The 17,238-nt window shown below is 47.0% G+C and overlaps 1 protein-coding gene and 1 long non-coding RNA gene across 12 annotated transcripts in view; one reads left to right on the top strand and one right to left on the bottom strand.

The window, feature by feature from the left end:
- Positions 1 to 1,700: 1,700 nt before the first annotated feature.
- PEX14 (peroxisomal biogenesis factor 14) overlaps positions 1,701 to 17,238 on the top strand; it is a 157,251-nt gene continuing 141,713 nt past the window's right edge. For 6 of the 11 annotated variants that reach the window (XM_077974589.1, XM_077974546.1, XM_015150750.3 and 3 more), the window contains exon 1: positions 1,701 to 1,753. Coding sequence is in view for 4 of the 11 variants with exons in the window: in XM_077974546.1 (XP_077830672.1) it covers positions 1,718 to 1,753 (36 nt within the window). In the remaining 7 variants the exon portion in view is untranslated. Of the gene's footprint in view, positions 1,832 to 6,666; positions 6,708 to 15,976; positions 16,188 to 17,238 lie in introns of those variants that run through there. The other 5 variants (XM_077974594.1, XM_028839923.2, XM_077974581.1 and 2 more) reach the window with 3 other exon arrangements.
- LOC144336381 (uncharacterized) lies at positions 1,714 to 6,009 on the bottom strand. The gene is made up of 2 exons (XR_013408113.1): positions 5,964 to 6,009; positions 1,714 to 4,258 (listed from the first exon to the last, which is right to left on the bottom strand). It is a non-coding gene; the product is annotated as an uncharacterized LOC144336381 (long non-coding RNA).

Genomic DNA, 17,238 nt, shown 5'->3' with positions numbered 1-17,238 from the left:
CTGTCTCCCAGGCTGGAGTGCAGTGGCGCGATGATGGCTCACTGCAGTTTTGATCTCCTGGGCTCAAGCCATCCTCCCACCTCATATTTTGTTTATGAAAACGTGGGTGAGGGCCCCGGGGGCGGCGGCTTACCCCTGTAATCTCAGCACTTTGGGAGGCCGAGGCGGACAGATGGTCTGAAGTCAGCAGTTTGAGACCAGCTTGGCCAACATGGTGAAACCCCGTCTCTACTAAAAATACAAAAATTAGCCGGCCGTGATGGCGCACGTCTGTAGTCCCAGCTACTTGGAAGGCTGAGGCAGGTGAATCGCTTGAACCCGGGAGGCGGAGGTTGCAGTGAGCCGAGATCGCACCACTGCACTCCAGCCTGGGCGTCAGGAGCAAGACTTCGTCTCAAACAAAAACAAAAACAAAAACAAACAAACAAAAAAAAAACGTGGGAGAGGAAATTAGATATTTATCTCAAGAAAAGTTTAGGCATTTAAAACAGCGTTTAGTAGGAGGAATTATTAATTAAGTCATGCCTTTTAAGCAGTCTATATTGATCAAAACACAACTATAATAGGAGCTGGCGGTTAACTCTAATGTAGGTATCCTTTTTCATATAATTTCGTTTTTAATTTTCTTATCTTATTTTTAGACAAAGTCTCGCTCTGTCGCCAAGGCTGGAGTGCAGTAGCATAATCATAGCTCACTGCAGCCTCAACCTCCTGGGCCCAAGGGATGCTCCTGCCTTGGCCTCCTAAAGTGTTGAGATTACAGGTGTGAGCCACTGCTCCTGTCCAATATTTAATTTAAAATCCAACAATTAAAAAAAAATCTAACAATTCAACCAGAGTAAAATAATGACGTTTTGTAGAAGCCTCTTCTCTTCAAAATGCCTTTTGTGTGTTCTTGCAATAGACCTGCACTCTTATCTGAGTCCTATCCCCACAATACTGTAATTGTGTGTGTGTTTGGCCTGGGCGTGGGAGTAGGGACTGAGTCTTGAATCTTTTTATTTCAAGGCCTACCAAAGTTCCTAGCATATAGTAGGCACTCAATGAATGGAACTGAACTGATGTCTAAAAATTAATTTCCAAGTTTCTTCGCATTCATCCATTAGCAAGTACCTAAATATGCTCACGGCACTGTGGGGATGGGCAGAGATTTAACTCAATAAGAATAATATGGGCCGGGCGCGGCGGCTCACGCCTGTAATCCCAACACTTTGGGAGGCCAAGGCAGGCGGATCACCTGAGTTCGGGAGTTCGAGAGCAGCCTGACCAACATGGAGAAACTCCATCTCTACTAAAAATACAAAGTTAGCCGGGCGTGGTGGTGCATGCCTGTAATCCCAGCTACTCGGGAGGCTGAGGCAGGAGAATCGCTTGAACCCGGGAGGCGGAGGTTGCGGTGAGCCGAGATCGTGCACTCCATCATAGGCGAAGAGCGAAACTCCGTCTCAAAAAAAAAAAAAAAACACCAAAACCCCAGAATAATACACATATAACAACGCAACAACGCAAAGAAGCTATAGACTTGGGATCTTCCTGGAAAGCAGAGATTAACGGAAACTATGCAAGGTGACCCGGACACCCGGGCTCCACCCTCTGCCCCAGTCCCCCACATCGACAGGCTCTGTTCCGGCTACCTTAGTCTGGGCGGAAGGGCGAGAGCGAGGGCGCCTGGGAGAAACCTCGCCCTGCGGCGGTTGATTAGTCAGGCCTCAGAAAGATGGCGTCTTCGGAGCAGGCAGAGCAGCCGAGCCAGGTAAGGGGAGTGGGACTGCTCCGCTGTGCAGCGGAGACCCCGGCTGGAGGGGGCGCTGAGCATACGGCTGGGAGCCGGGTAGGGACCCCGAGTCTCCGAGGCTGGGGACCCCGACCTCTTGCCCCCTTCCGAGCCCCGCCCCTCCCCAGGTCCTCCCTGCCCGGCCCCTCCCCCGGTGACCCCTCTTTGACCACATTCCGGAGCCCGGGCTCTGGTGCTTGGCCTTGCCCCCGGGTCCCAACTTCCTGCCTGCCAGCACCTCTGGTCCCACTTGAGCTTGGCGGGGAGGGTGGCGGGACCTTTGGGAAGTCCTCAGCCTTGAGCTGCGAGGGCTTGAGAAGGAGAGGATAGATCGTTCCTGGCTGTCCCCTCCGGGGAGGGGCCTGATTCCATCAGGGTTCCCACTCCCTCACGGCCTCAGCCTCCTGGAGTGGCTGCCAGCCTTTTCATCTGTAGTCACCTTTGCGCTTTTCTCGTCAAGTTGGAGAGTCAGAAATAATATAGTCGAGCCCTCGCAGCGCGTTGATAGGAAAGGGACGCACTGTGAATAACAGACGCCACCAAGCTTTTGGCTGAGGACCCATCCTCGCTTCCCTGGGTTTGGTTTTGTTGGCCGAGAGCTCCGCTCTAGCTTTTCACCTGCAGATTCAGACAAATCCCACTCCAATAAGGGGACAATAGGGACCAGTGTTGACGCCTGTGCCTCTGCGGTAGGGAGGCAGTGGATGTAAGGCCTCCGAAGGGGTTTATAGTCCAAAGGTGGGGTGGGGTGGGATGGGGTGAGGAGAAAAAGGCTAAGAGAGATCTTGCATTTAACTGCGTATGTGCTGTCATGTTGAGGACAAATTACATCTATTATCTCGTTTAGTGTTCACTACAACGTTTATGAAGTGCAGGCTGTTAACCTCCATTTCACAGAAATGAATACTAAGGGTTTGTGACATGCCCCAAATTGTGTGCCCTGTTGAGCCTGTATTGTACCTGTGTGACTCCACTAGTCTTCCATATATTTTTGAGTTTAGTTAGGATTAGAATGAGGAAGAGGAAAATAGTTTCAACTTGGGGCCTCATTCCTCCTCTCCCACCTCCTTGAAACACGTCTAAGAGTTTTCAGCAACTTACTAGTATTTCACTTCCTTTAGAGGTAGAAGACCACCGCTTAGTGTTTCTTACTGTCTTATTCTGCGTATCTGTTACAGGAATTGCACTTAAAGGAGTTGGTGTGTTCCCCCATACCAGCTTCTATTAGCAGTGTGAATGATTCAGGAAGAAGATGTCTTGATTGTAAAACATGGGAAATAACAAGGACTGATTGTGGCCTTCTCACTGTCAGGTGTTCTGGAGTTTGGCAAGTGTCTTGCGAGGAGGGCCTCTCCTTTCTTGCCTTACCACATTTAGTTTGTGAAATACTGAGGCATCTTGGGGTCTGGATTTCTCTTGAATTGTTTTGTGTTAGGAATGCCCGCAGGCTGGGATTGAACGGTGTCCTCAGTTCCTGATTCTTTTTTCTTTTTTGAGACAGAGTTTCTCTCTGTCACCCATGCTGGAGTGCATTGGCACAATTTCGGCTCACTGCAACCTCTGCCTCCCGGGTTCGAGCTATTCTCCTGCCTCAGCCTCCCAAGTAGCTGGGACTACAGGTGCCTGCCACCACACCTGACTAATTTTTGTATTTTTAGTGGAGATGGGTTTCACCATGTTGGCCAGGCTGGTCTTGAACTCCTGACTTCAAGTGATCTGCCCGCCTCAGCCTCCCAAAGTGCTGAGATTGTATGCGTGAGCCACCATGCCTGGCTCTGTTCCTGATTCTTACAGGACATTTAATTTGCCCGTGCTGTAAACAGTACTAAAAATCTTGCCACTTGGAGCCATTGTCATGCCCAAGGATTCTTTTGGTTTTGCAAGTTTGCCTTCTCTGTATATGTATTTAATAGAAAAGGATCTAAGGTCCTTTAAGGGGGCATGGCCATCACTTACTTGATTTTCAGCTCTGCTTCTTCTTTGCCCTGCTTTCCAAAGCTGGTAGAGGTAGGATTGCAACAGAACATGCCAGCAGCCTGGCAGAAAAACTTGAACTTTTTTTTTTTTTTTTGAGACGCAGTCTCGGTCTGTCGCCCAGGCTAGAGTGCAGTGGCGCGATCTTGGCTCACTGCAACCTCTGTCTCCTGGGTTCATGCCATTCTCCTGCCTCAGCCTTCCGAGTAGCTGGGACTACAGGTGCCCGCCAGCATGCCTGGCTAATTTTTTATATTTTTAGTAGAGATGGGGTTTCACCGTGTTAGCCAGGATGGTCTCGATCTCCTGACTTCGTGATCCGCCCGCCTTGGCCTCCCAAAGTGCTGGGATTACAGGTGTGAGCCACCGTGCCCAGCCAAAGCTTGAACTTTTCTTACCAGATTCTATCGCTATCTAACAAGTAGCAAATGCACACTTTTTGAATGAAGCAACGCTCTTCAGCAACTGTTTGTTTCATTTTCAAGTCTTGATCAATCCAGTTTCCCATTTCTCCGATTAAAGCAGTATAGGATTGAAAGGACTGTTTAGCTAATTCCCCCACACCTGGTTTGTTGTGTAGGGTTAGAACCGTGGGGCTGAGCCAGTATTCTGTCTCTCACAGAAAGTTTGTTCGTTAGCCTTGTCCTATCAGTCTCTGGTTTCTAGTGATTAAAGGTGAATAACCTTCTCTTCCCTTGAGAGGCAGTGTAGAATAGTGGTTACAAGTACAGGCTCTAAAGCCAGACCCTCTGGCTTGGAATCCTAACTCCACTAACTTACCAGCAATGTGATCTTGGACAGGTCTACTTAATTTTTCTGGACTTAATTTCTCCATGTGTGAAACAGGGAAAATACTAGGACCTATCTCATAGAGTTGCTCTGAGGGCCAAATGAGTTATTTATTTATTTATTTATTTTTGAGACCGAGTCTCACTCTGTTGCCCAGGCTGGAGTGCAGTGGCACGATCTTGGCTCACTGCAACCTCTCCCTCCCTGGTTCAAGTGATTCTCCTGCTTCAGCCTCCCAAGTAGCTAGGACTACAGGTATGCACCACCATGCCTGGCTAATTTTTGTATATATATATATTTTTAAGTAGAGATGGGTTTCACCGTATTGGACAGGCTGGTCTCAAACTCCTCACCTCAGGTAATCCACCCGCCTCAGCCTCCCAAAGTGCTTGGGATTACAGGCGTGAGCCACTGCGCCTGGCCCTAAATCAGTTATTTATGTAAAAGTGCCAGAACAGTGCCTGAAACAATGTGTTGTCTATTATTATTATTCAATTTAATAAGTTCTGAATTTGCACTCACTAATGGATCTAAACTTTCCTCAAGTTCTATTACAATATCTTTTGGGGTATCATTTTTCATGTGTTGACTACTTGTCTAGTAAAGTTCTTTTATTCAGAAGTAATTCCTTAAAATTTCAAGGAATGCCCTGAATGCTAGTGTTTATGCTAGCTGTCCTTCATTACTTTTGCACTTCAGGAACATACTTTTTCTTTTTTTTTTATTATACTTTAAGTTCTAGGGTACATGTGCACAATGTGCAGGTTTGTTACATATGTATACTTGTGCCGTGTTGGTGCGCTGCACCCATCAACTCGTCATTTACATCAGGTATAACTCCCAATGCCATCCCTCCCCCCTCCCCCAGGAACATACTTTTTCATAATGGTATAGTCTTTTTAGTCTATCCTCAAGGCGATTTGTTGGAATTTCATTTATTGCTTCCTTTGTTCTGTGTTCCCCACATTGCTCTGTTTTACGTGGTTGATCTATTGATTGAGACAGGGTCTAACTCTGTCACCAGAGTGCGGTGGTGTGATCATGGCTCACTGCATCTTTGCCCGCCCGGGCTCAGGCAATCCTTTTGTCTCAGCCTCCCGAGTAACTGGATCTATAGGTGCACACCATCATGCCTGGCTAAAGTATTTTTAAAACAGTTTTTGTAGTGGTGAGTTCCTGGCTGGGCGTGATGGCTCATACCTGTAATCTCAGCACTTGGGGAGGCTGAGGTGGGAGGATCGCTTGAGGCCAGGAGTTTGAGACCAGCCTTTGCAATACAGGGAGACCTCATTCCTAGGAAAATTTAAAAATTAGCCAGGCACGGTAGCGCTTGCCTGTGGTCCCAGCTACATAGGAGGCTGAGGCGAGAGCATCACTTGGGCCTGGGAGGTTGAGGCTGTAGAGAACAGTGATTGTGCTACTGCACTCCAGCCTGGATGAGAGAGCAAGACCCTGTTTGGGGGGAAAAAAAAGAGAGAGAGAGAGAGAAAAAGTGCTGAGATTATAAGCATGAGCCACCACGCCCAGCCAGCATGGCTGATCTCTCATGGAAGTCCTTTCTGGTGTGTACATGTTGGAGCCCGTAGGAATGAGAAACGTTATCTCTATTTCCCAACTTTCCTACTAGCTTTTCTTCCTTCGCTGAACAACAGAGGCATGGTTCAGTCTGATTACTTCACAGTTACTGAGTATTGAGTATTACTGTGGAAGGTAGATTTCCTATCTGTAGAGGTTCACTGAGTACGGTAAATTTTGCATTGAGAGGCTACAGAAGCAGGCAGGGAGAAGAGCAGAGTGAAAGAGTGGAAGAGCATGGCCTCACATCCTGGCAGGTTTTGGTGGAACTTCATCACTCACAGCTATTGGACTTATCACTCCACATTTCTGAGTATGTTTTCTCCTCTGTAAAACGAGAGCAATAATAGTTACCGTAAAGCCGGGTGTGGTGGTGCATGTCTGTAGTTCCAGCTACTCAGGAGGCTGAGGCTGGAGGATTGCTTGAGCCCAGGAGTTGGAGTCTATAGTGCACGATGATCACATATGTGAATAAACCACTGTACTCCACCCTGAACAGGGTGAAACCCTATTGCTTAAAAAATAAATAAAATAAAAAATAATTACCCTTTTAGTGTTGACTGAGATCACAGCTGTGAAGAGCACCTGCTGCATGGTAAGTGCCCAGAGTTAGTTTCCTTCTCCCAGTCTTTACATGTAGTTCTGAGAGTCTGTTGAACTCTTGAATAACAGTAGGTCAGACAAGGTATTTGCCTTCTCAACTTTTTTTTTTCTCTTTTTTTTTTTTGAGACGGAGTCTCCCTTCCCTCTGTTGCCCAGGCTGGAGTGCAGTGGCTCAATCTTGGCTCACTGCACCCTCAGCCTCCTTGGTTCAAGAGGTTCTCCTGCCTCAGCCTCCTGAGTAGCTGGGACTACAGGTGCGTGCCGCCATGCTTGGCTAACCTTTTTTTTTTTTTTTGAGATGGAGTCTTGTTCTGTCTCCCAATCTGGAGTACAGTGGCACGATCTCGGCTCACTGCAACCTCTGCCTCCTGGGTTCAAGTGATTCTCCTGTCTCAGCCTCCTGAGTAGCTGGGACTACAGGTACCTGCCACCACGCCCAGCTAATTTTTTTGTATTTTCAGTAGAGATGGGGTTTCGCCATGTTGGCCAGGCTAGTCTTGAACTCCGGACCTCAGGTGATCCACCTGCCTCGGCCTCCCACAGTGTTGGGATTACAGGCGTGAGCCTTGCACCCGGCCTCAACTTTTTATTTTGAAAAATTTCTCACATAGAGAAAAGTTGAAAGGATAATACTGAGAACTTCTGTAAAATTCCCATAAAAACTTCACCAAGATGCACTGTTCATATTTTGCTGAATTTGCTTATGTCAGTATCTATCTATCTATCTATCTATCTATCTATCTATCTATCTATCTATCTATCTATCCATACATACATACATATTTTTTTGGGGGGGGGAAGGATTTCTAGTAAGTTACAGACATCAAGGATTTTTCATCCTAAAATATTTCACCTTGTCTCTCATAAGAGTAAGGTTATTATTCCCCTACATAACCACAATACCATTATCACAGAAGAAATTTAAGTGTTGATAAATAATATTATTTAAAACAGAATCTGCACTCAAATTTTCACACTTAAAACAAATCAGGATCTAGTGAAGCAACAGAGTTTGCATTGATTTGTTTCTTTAGTTTCTTTCTTTCTTTTTTTTTGTTTGAGACGGAGTCTTGCTCTGTTCCCCAGGCTGGAGTGCAGTGGTGCAATCTTGGCTCACTACAACCTCCGCCTCCTGGGTTCAAGAGATTCTCCTGTCTCAGCTTCCCAAGTAGCTGGAATTGCAGGTGCCCACTACCATGCCTGGCTAATTTTTTTGTATTTTTAGTAGAAACAGGGTTTTGCCATGTTGGCCAGGATGGTCTTGAACCGCTGACCTCAAGTGATCCACCCACCTCGGCTTCCCACAGTGCTGGGAGCCACCATGCCCAGCCTTAAACTTTTTTGTTTGTTTGTTTGTTTTTTGAGACAGGGTCTTACTCTGTCACCCAGTCTGGAGTGGAGAGGTGTTATCACAGCTCACTGTAGCCTTGACCTCCTGGATTCAAGTGATCCTCTAGCCTCAGCCTCCTGAGTAGCTGGGACTATAGTCGTGCACTATGATGCCCAGCTATTTATTTTTTGTAGAGGTCAGGTCTCGCTGTGTTGCCCACGCTGGTCTCGAACTCCTGACCTCAAGCGAGCCTCCCGCCTTAGTTTCCCAGGCTCCTTTTACTTAACGTATATTTTTGAGATTCATTCATGATGAGGAACAGCGAGTTTATTATCACGACTTTATATAGTTATATAGTTACTACATTGTATGAATGTGTTTGGCCATTTATTATTAATCATTCTACTCTTTTTTTTTTTTTTTTTTTTTTTTTTTGAGACAATATCTGGCTCTGTTGCCCAGGCTGAAGTGCAGTGGTACGATTTCGGCTCATTGCAAACTCTGCTTCCCAAGCTCAAGCCATCCCCTACCTCAGCTCCTCTGGTAGCTGGGACCACAGGCACATGCCACCACACCTGGCTAATTATTTTTGTAGTTTTTGTAGAGATGGGGTTTTACCATGTTGCCCAGGCTAGTCTTGAACTCTTGAGCTCAAGCAATCTGCCTGCCTGGGCCTCCCAAAGTGCTGAGATTACCAGTGTGAGTGACCACACCTGGCTACCATTCTACTTTTTTTTTTTTTCCTTTTTTTTTTTTTTTGAGACTGAGTCTTGCTCTATCACCCAGACTGGAGTGCAGTGGCACGATCTTGACTCACTGCAACCTCTGCCTCCTGGGTTCAAGTGATTCTTCTGCCTCAGCCTCCCGAGTAGTTGGGATTGTAGGCACCTGCCACCATGCCTGGCTAATTTTTGTGTTTTTAGTAGAAACGGGGTTTCACCATGTTGGCCAGTCTGGTCTCGAACTCCTGACCTCAAATGATCTGCCTGCCTTGGCCTCCCAAAGTGGTGGGATTATAGGCCTGAGCCACTGCGGGTGGCCCATCCACTTTTTTTTTTTTTGAGATGGAGTCTCACTCTGTCGCCAGGCTGGAGTACAATGGCGCGATCTCGGCTCACTGCAACCTCTGCCTCCTGGGTTCAGGTGATTCTCCTTCCTCAGCCTCCCAAGTAGCTGGGACTACGGGCGCATGCCACCACGCCCAGCTAGTTTTTGTATTTTTAGTAGAAATGGGGTTTCTCGATGTTGGCCAGGATGGTCTCGATCTCTTGACCTCATGATCCGCCTGCCTCATCCTCCCAAAGTGCTGGGATTACAGGTGTCAGCCACCGTGCCTGGCCGGAGCCATTTTACTTTTAATGGACATTAGATTGTTTCACTTTTGGGGTCATTACAAATACTACTGCTGTGACAACACCTGTACATGTCTTTCTGTGAACATAATATGTGCATTTCTGGTGAGTTCATCTACATTTTTTATTTTTTATGGTATTGACATGTTTGGAGAGTCTGGACTACTTGTTTTGTGAAATGTTCCACCATCTGGATTTGTCTGATTTGTTCCCTTATGTTTAGATCCAGGTTAAACATTCTTTTGTGAGAATATTAAATAAGTGACATTGTGTCTATCTATGTATCACATCTGGAGGAACGTGTCCCATTGTTGAAGATTAAGTTTGAGTGCTTGGTTAAGGTGGTGTCTATCACATTTCTCCATCATAAAGGTAACTTGCTAAACTAGTTGCTTTCTTTGCAACTTTGCTAGTATTTTTTAAAATTTTTGAGACAGGGTCTCACTCTGTCACCCTGGCTAGAGTGCAGTGGCACAGTCATGGCTCACTGCAGTCTTGACCTCCTGGGCTCAAGGAATCCTCCTGCCTTGGCCTCCCAAAGTGCTAGGATTACAGATGTGAACCTGGCCAAGTTTTTTTTTTTTTTTTTTTTTTGAGATGGAGTCTTGCTCTGTCTCCAGGCTGGAGTGCAGTGGTGTGATCTCGGCTCACCGCAATCTCCACCTCCCAGGTTCAAGTGATTGTCCTGCCTTAGCCTCTGGAGTAGCTGGGACTACAGGTGTGCACCACCACGCCTGGCTAACTTTTTGTATTTTAGTAGAGACGGGGTTTCACTATGTTGGCCAGGATGGCCTCGATCTCCTGACCTCATGATCTGCCCGCCTAGGCCTCCCGAAGTGCTGGGATTACAGGCATGAGGCACCGCGCCCAGCCTGGCCAAGTTTTTGTCAGTATTTTAGATTTAATATTTTATTGACTGACAAAGTCTTATGGCCTAAACTTTACTGTGGAATTCGAATAGGTGTGTTGTGATCAGTTTGAGTTTTGACAAATTGTGTATACCTGTGTAACCACTACCGCCCCTAAACCTGTGTAACCAACACTGCCACAAGCAAGATCAGTAGTTTCAGTATCCCTAAATGTTCCCTTACACCCCTTCCCAGTGAATCCTTGCCTGTGGTCCTAGGAAATCTGAACTGTTTTCTATTACTATAGATTATATTTGTCCCTCCTAGAATTTCATATGGATGAATTCATTATGTATTCTTTTATGTCTTTTTTTTTTTGAGACGGAGTCTTGCTCTGTTGCCCAGGCTGGAGTGCAGTGGTGCGATCTCCGCTCACTGCAAGCTCTGCTGCCTCCCGGGTTCACGCCATTCTCCTGCCTCAGCCTCCCTAGAAGCTGGGACTACAGGCGCCTGCCACCACGCCTGGCTAATTTTTTTTTTTTTTTTGTATTTTTAGTAGAGACGGGGTTTCACTGTGTTCGCGAGGATGGTCTCGATCTCCTGACCTCGTGATCTGCCCGTCTAGGCCTCCCAGAGTGCTGGGATTACAGGTGTGAGCTACCACGCCCAACCTCTTTTGTCTTTTTTTTTTTTTTGAGACGGAGTCTCACTCTGTCGCCCAGGCTGGAGTGCAGTGGCACAATCTCAGCTCAATGCAACCTCCGCCTCCCGGGTTCACGCCATTCTCCTGCCTCAGCCTCCCGAGTAGCTGGGACTACAGGTGCCCGCCACCTCGCCTGGCTAATTTTTTGCATTTTTAGTAGAGATGGGGTTTCACCGTGTTAGCCAGGATGGTCTCGATTTCCTGACCTTGTGATCCGCCTGCCTTGGCCTCCCAAAGTGCTGAGATTACAGGCGTGAGCCACCGCGCCCAGCCTTCTTTTACGTCTTTTTTGGCTCAGAATAATGTTTGTGAAATTTATTCATGTTATTGTATATATTAGTAATTATCAGTAATGAATTACCGTTTTTTTTTTTTTTTTTTGAGATGGTATTTCGCTCTTGCTGCCCAGGTTGGAGTGAAGTGGTGCAATCTTGGCTCACTGCAACCCCTGCCTCCCGGGTTCAAGAGATTCTCCTGGGTGGGCGCGGTGGCTCACGCCTGTAATCCCAGCACTTTGGGAGGCCTAGGCGGGTGGATCACCTGAGGTTGGGAGTTCGAGACCAGCCTGACCAATGTGGAGAAACCCTGTCTTTACTAAAAATACAAAGTTGGCCTGGTGTGGTGGCACATGCCTATAATCCCAGCTACTAGGGAGGCTGAGGCAGGAGAATTGCTTGAACCTGGGAGGTGGAGGTTGCGGTGAGCTGAGATCGTGCCATTGCACTCCAGCCTGAACAACAAGAGTGAAACTCCGTCTCAAAAAAAAGATTCTCCTGCCTCAGCTTTCCAGTAGCTGGGATTACAGACACCCACCACCATAACTGGCTAATTGGCTAATTTTTTGAATTTTTAGTAGAGACAAGGTTTCCCCATGTTGGCCAGGGTGGTCTTGAACCCCTGACCTCAAATGCTTTGCCCACCTTGGCCTCCCAAAGTGCTGAGATTACATGTGTGAGCCACTGCTCCCGGCCAATTTTTTTTTATTTAGTAGAGACGGGGTTTCACTGTGTTAGTCAGGCTGGTCTTCAACTCCTGACCTCAGGTGATCCATCTGCCTTGGCCTCTCAATGTGTTGGCATTACAGGCGTGAGCCACTGTGCCTGGCCATTAATTACTTTTTACTACTGAGTAGTATTCCATCGTATGGATGACTGTACCTCAATTTGTTGATCAGTTCACTAGTTGATCGACATTTGTAGTAGTTTTTGATTCCCGAGTAACAGTATTACCACAAATTTAGCAGCTTAGCATAGCACACATTGATTATCTTATGGTTTCTGTGGGTCAGGAGTCAGGAAACCGCTGGGCTGAGTTTCACCAGGCTACTATTGAGAAACCTGTAGGGACTGTGGTTGCACACAAGGCTTGACTGGGGAGGGGTCTGCTTCCTAGCTTGTGTGCTTGTTGGTGGCATTCAGTTCCTTATGGACCATGAGACTGGAGACTTTAGTTTGTTACTGTCAGCCAACGGCCGCCCTCAGTTTTTTTGCCAAATGAGTCTTCCCACTCGCCTCCTCAAAGCCAGCAAAAGGGAGAGTCTGTTAGTAAAATGGACATTACCACTATGTATCTTACCCACATTAATGCAATCACGTACATGCTGTCACCTTTGCCATATTCTGTTAGCCAGAAGCAAGTAACAGATCCTGCCCACATTTGAGGAGAAGGAACAGCACAGGGGCATGGATACCAGGAGGTGGGGATCTGGGGTCACCTTAGAGTCTGTTCGCCACAGGATTGCTTCTAATTCTGGGCTACTGTGAGTATTCGTGTATGTATAAGTGTTTGTGAGGACATATTGTTCATTTTTCTTGGGAAATAACCTGTGAGTGGAATGGTAGGGTCATGTAATAAGTATGTTTAGCTTTGTAAGAAACTGTCTAAATGTTTTTAGCCATTCTAGTGAGTGTGTAGTGTTATTTATTTGTGTGTGTGTGTGTGTGTGTTTTTTAGACAGGGTCTTTCTTTGTCATCCAAGCTGGAGTGTAGTGGTGTGATCATAGCTCACTGTAATCTCCAAGTCCTGGGCTCAAGTGATCTTCCAGCCTCAGCCTCCCGAGTAGCTAAGACTACAGGTGCATGCTACCATGTCCAGCTAATTATTTTTTTGAATTTTTGTAGAGAGGGGGTCTCGCTGTGTTGCTCAGGCTAGTCTTGAACTTCTGGACTTCAGTAGCCCTCCTACCTCTGCCTCCCAAAGTGCTGGAATTACAAGCATGAACCACAGGGCCGAGCCTAAATGTGTTTTGTTTTTATGATGCTGTTATATTTATAGATTTTATTTTTTAATTATTCAATGCTACTAATGTAGAAATAAAATTGAATTTTATATATTGGCCTTGTATCTGCAAGCTTGTTAACTCTTAATTCTATTAGCTTTTTTTTTTTTTTTTTTTTTTTTTTTTGAGACGGAGTCTCGCTCTGTCACCCAGGCTGGAGTGCAGTGGCCGGATCTCAGCTCTCTGCAAGCTCCGCCTCCTGGGTTCATGCCATTCTCCTGCCTCAGCCTCCCAAGTAGCTGGGACTACAGGCGCCCGCCACCTCGCCCAGCTAGTTTTTTGTATTTTTTAGTGGAGACAGGGTTTCACCATGTTAGCCAGGGTGGTCTCAATCTCCTGACCTTGTGATCCGCCCGTCTCGGCCTCCCAGAGTGCTGGGATTACAGGCTTGAGCCACCGCGCCCGGCCTTTTTTTTTTTTTTTTTGAGACACACTTGCGCTCTGTCACCCAGGCTGGAGTGCAGTAGTGTGCTCTTGGCTCACTGAAAACCTCCACCTCCTGGGTTCAAGCGGTTTTCCTGTCTCAGACTCCCTAGTAGCTGGGATTACAGGTGCCCGCCACTACGCCCGGCTAATTTTTTTGTATTTTTAGTAGAGACGGGGTTTCACCATGTTAGCCAGGCTGGTCTTGAACTCCTGACATAAGGTGATCTGCCAGCCCCAGCCTCCCAAAGTGCTGGGATTACAGGTGTGAGCCACCGCGCCCGGCCTTAGCACCTTTTTTGTACATTCCTTGTGATTTCTCTGTAGATGATGGTATAGTCTGCAAATAAAGACAGCTTTACTTCTTGCCTTCTCATTAATATGCTTTTAATTTTTCTTGCTTTATTGCACTGTCTAGGACTTTTGAGTGTAATGTTAAAAGGAACAGTGGAAGTGGATGTCCTTGCTTTGTTCCCGATTTGGGGGGAAATATTTTTAGTCTTCTACAGTTAAGTGTTAGCTATAGGTATTTTGTAGTAGGTGCCTTTGTCAAGTTGAAGAAATTCAACTTTCATTTTTAGTTGGCTGAGTTTTTTTTTTTTTTTAAATCATATGTGTTTTGAGGCCAGGTACAGTGGCTCACGCCTGTAATCCCAGCATTTTGGGAGGCTGAAGCAGGAGGATTGCTTGAGGCCAGGAGTTCGAGACCAGCCTGGGCAACATAGTGAGGCCCTATCTCTATACAAAATTTTTAAAAATGAGTCTGACATGGTGGCACATACCTGGAGTCCTAGCTACTCGGGAGGCTGAGGCAGGAGGATGACTTGAGCCCTGGAGTTCTAGGTTACAGTGAGCTGTGTCACACTACTACTGTACTACACGCTGGCTGAAAGATGGAGACTCTGTCTCTTTTTTTTTTGAGACAGATTCTTGCTTTGTCACCCAGGCTGGAGTGCAGTGGTACGATCTTGGCTCACTGCAACCTCCGCCTCCCAGGTTCAAGCGATTCTCTGCCTCAGCCTCCTGAGTAGCTGGGATTACAGGCGCCCGCCACCACGCCTGGCTAATTTTTTTTTTGTTTTTTTTTTTGAGACGGAGTCTCGCTCTGTCGCCCAGGCTGGAGTGCAGTGGCCAGATCTCAGCTCACTGCAAGCTCTGCCTCCCGGGTTCCCGCCATTCTCCTGCCTCAGCCTCCCGAGTAGCTGGGACCACAGGCGCCGCCACCTCGCCCGGCTAATTTTTTGTGTTTTTAGTAGAGACGGGGTTTCGCCGTGTTAGCCAGGACGTTCTCGATCTCTTGACCTCGTGATCCACCCGCCCCGGACTCCCAAAGTGCTGGGATTATAGGCGTGAGCTACTGCGCCTGGCCATGTGTTAAAATTTTTGATTGGATGTTGGATATTGTGAGTTCAGTATTGTTGAGGTTGTGGATTTCGTGGTCTTTAAAGAGTATTTAAAGCTTTGTTCTTCTGGGCAGTTTTTTATGGTTTAGTTTTATTATTTCGAGTTGTTTTTTAGCTTTGTTAGAGTGGGTCTGGATAATCTTTAATCTAGGGATCGTTTGACCTCCCCTACCAAGATGTGGCCCTTCTAGGTCTCTCCTGAATGCCCTGTGAGGACACTCCAGTCTGGCTGCTTGGGACTCGTGATTCCCCAGAGTTCTAAAAAATGTTCAGCTCATAGCTTCTTCATCACTGTGGAGTTTCACCCTATCCATGCACACATTTTAGTATTCAGCAAAGACTTGAGAGAACATCCAGGCAGATTTCTGGAGCACTTTTTCTGCATAGCTGTTTCTTTCTGACGTCTGTCCTGCAGCTTTCAGCTGCCTTGGCCTCCCTGAACTCTCATCTCTGTCTCTTGAACTCAGGTGGACTGCATGCTCTGCTGGGGATCCCCTCTCTCTCCTGGGTCTGAAATGTGTCTCCTGGAAGGAAGCTAGAGTGATTTTAGGGCTCCAGTAATTTGTTTCTCTGCTTTCAGGGATCATAGTCCTGCACTGCCTGCTGTCCAATGTGTACACACAGTGGTTTTATTTATTTGGCTTAGTTTTCTAGTTGTTTACAGTGGGAGGGCAAATCTGTTCCCTGTTACTCCATCATGACCCGAAGTTGACTTTGAGCAGAGGAGTGACATGAAATAACTTATCATCTCCTCTAATCCTGAATGTGAGGTGGTGGTATTATTCCCGTTATTCCCATAGATGAGGAAACTGAGGCTCAGAGAGGTTGAGCAGCGTACCCCCAAATCACTGAGTTGTTTTTTTCTTCTTTTTTTTTTTTTTTTTGAGATGGAGTTTTGCTCTGTCGTCCAGGCTGGAGTGCAGTGGCATGATGTCGGCTCACTGCAAGCTCCACCTCCTGGGTTCACGCCATTCTCCTGCCTCAGCCTCCTGAATAGCTGGGACTACAGGCGCCGCCACCACGCCTGGCTAATTTTTAGTAGAGACGGGGTTTCACCGTGTTAGCCAGGATGGTCTCGATCTCCTGACCTTGTGATCCGCCCACCTCAGCCTCCCAAAGTGCTGGGATTACAGCGTGAGCCACCGCATGCGGCCTCACTGAGTTCTTAATGCCACAGCTTGTGTACTTTCTGTCATGCCACTGCATCTCAAAGGATATTGGTAGGATTGAATCTTATTCCCAGCAGAAGACTACACAGACTAGCTTAGGACATGTCTGGAGTCACAGTCACTGGGCAGAAGCAGGATGGGTACTCCTAGACCTGGAGCTTCTGCCAGTTGCTCAAATCCATGAGCTGCTTGTGAGCTTGTTCTTTGTTGGGCAGCAGGTCAGGATCTGGGAACGCCTTCCAGTTGGGGAAGGTCAGAGCCTTGGCAGCAGGAGTGAGAGCACCTTTGTCTCTACCAAAAGAAAAGCGTTTCTCTCTCTGCCGCCGTAGTCTTTGCCTGACTTGTGTTTTAAAACAGTTGTCTGCTTTTGCTTTCTTCCCTTCCTGCTCTCCCCATTCGGGCCTCTGAGGATCCCAGGCATGGATTGCCTTATATCTGTTTCTTATATTGTTACAATACATGCCTGTGGGTAGTTTCTGAGCCTTTTTTTTTTTTTTTTTTTCCTTGAGACAGGGTCTTACTCTGTTACCCAGGCTGGAGTGCAGTGGTGTGATCACAGCTCACCACAGCCTCAACCTCCTGGACTCAGTTGATCCTCCCACTTCAGCCTGCTGGGTAGCTGGGACTTACAGGCATGTGCCACCATGCCTGGCTAATTTTTGTGTTTTTTTAGTAGAGACAGGGTTTTGTCATGTTGCTCAGGCTGGTCTTGAACTCCTGGGCCCAAGCGATCCTCCCACCTCGGCCTCCCAAAGTGCTGGTGTGAACCACCATGCCTGGCCTTGTTTTTTTTAAATCATGGACTACCCATGTGAAGATTTCCAGGATCAGTTGGAGATGGGGTTTTGCTATGTTGGCCATATGTTGGCCAGGTTGGTCTTGAACTCCTGACCTCAGGTGATCCGCCTGCCTCGACCTCCCAAAGTGCTAGGATTATAGGTGTGAGCTACTCTGCCTGGCCCGCTTTAATGTTTTAAAGAGCTAGTATGGTGGAAGATTTTTAAAAAATAGGTAGT

The sequence above is a fragment of the Macaca mulatta genome, chromosome 1 (assembly GCF_049350105.2).
Source record: "Macaca mulatta isolate MMU2019108-1 chromosome 1, T2T-MMU8v2.0, whole genome shotgun sequence".
In the NCBI taxonomy this organism is placed as follows: domain Eukaryota; kingdom Metazoa; phylum Chordata; class Mammalia; order Primates; family Cercopithecidae; genus Macaca; species Macaca mulatta.
The sequence above is the reverse complement of the archived record's forward strand: the minus strand, read 5'-3'. Positions and strand labels throughout refer to the sequence as shown.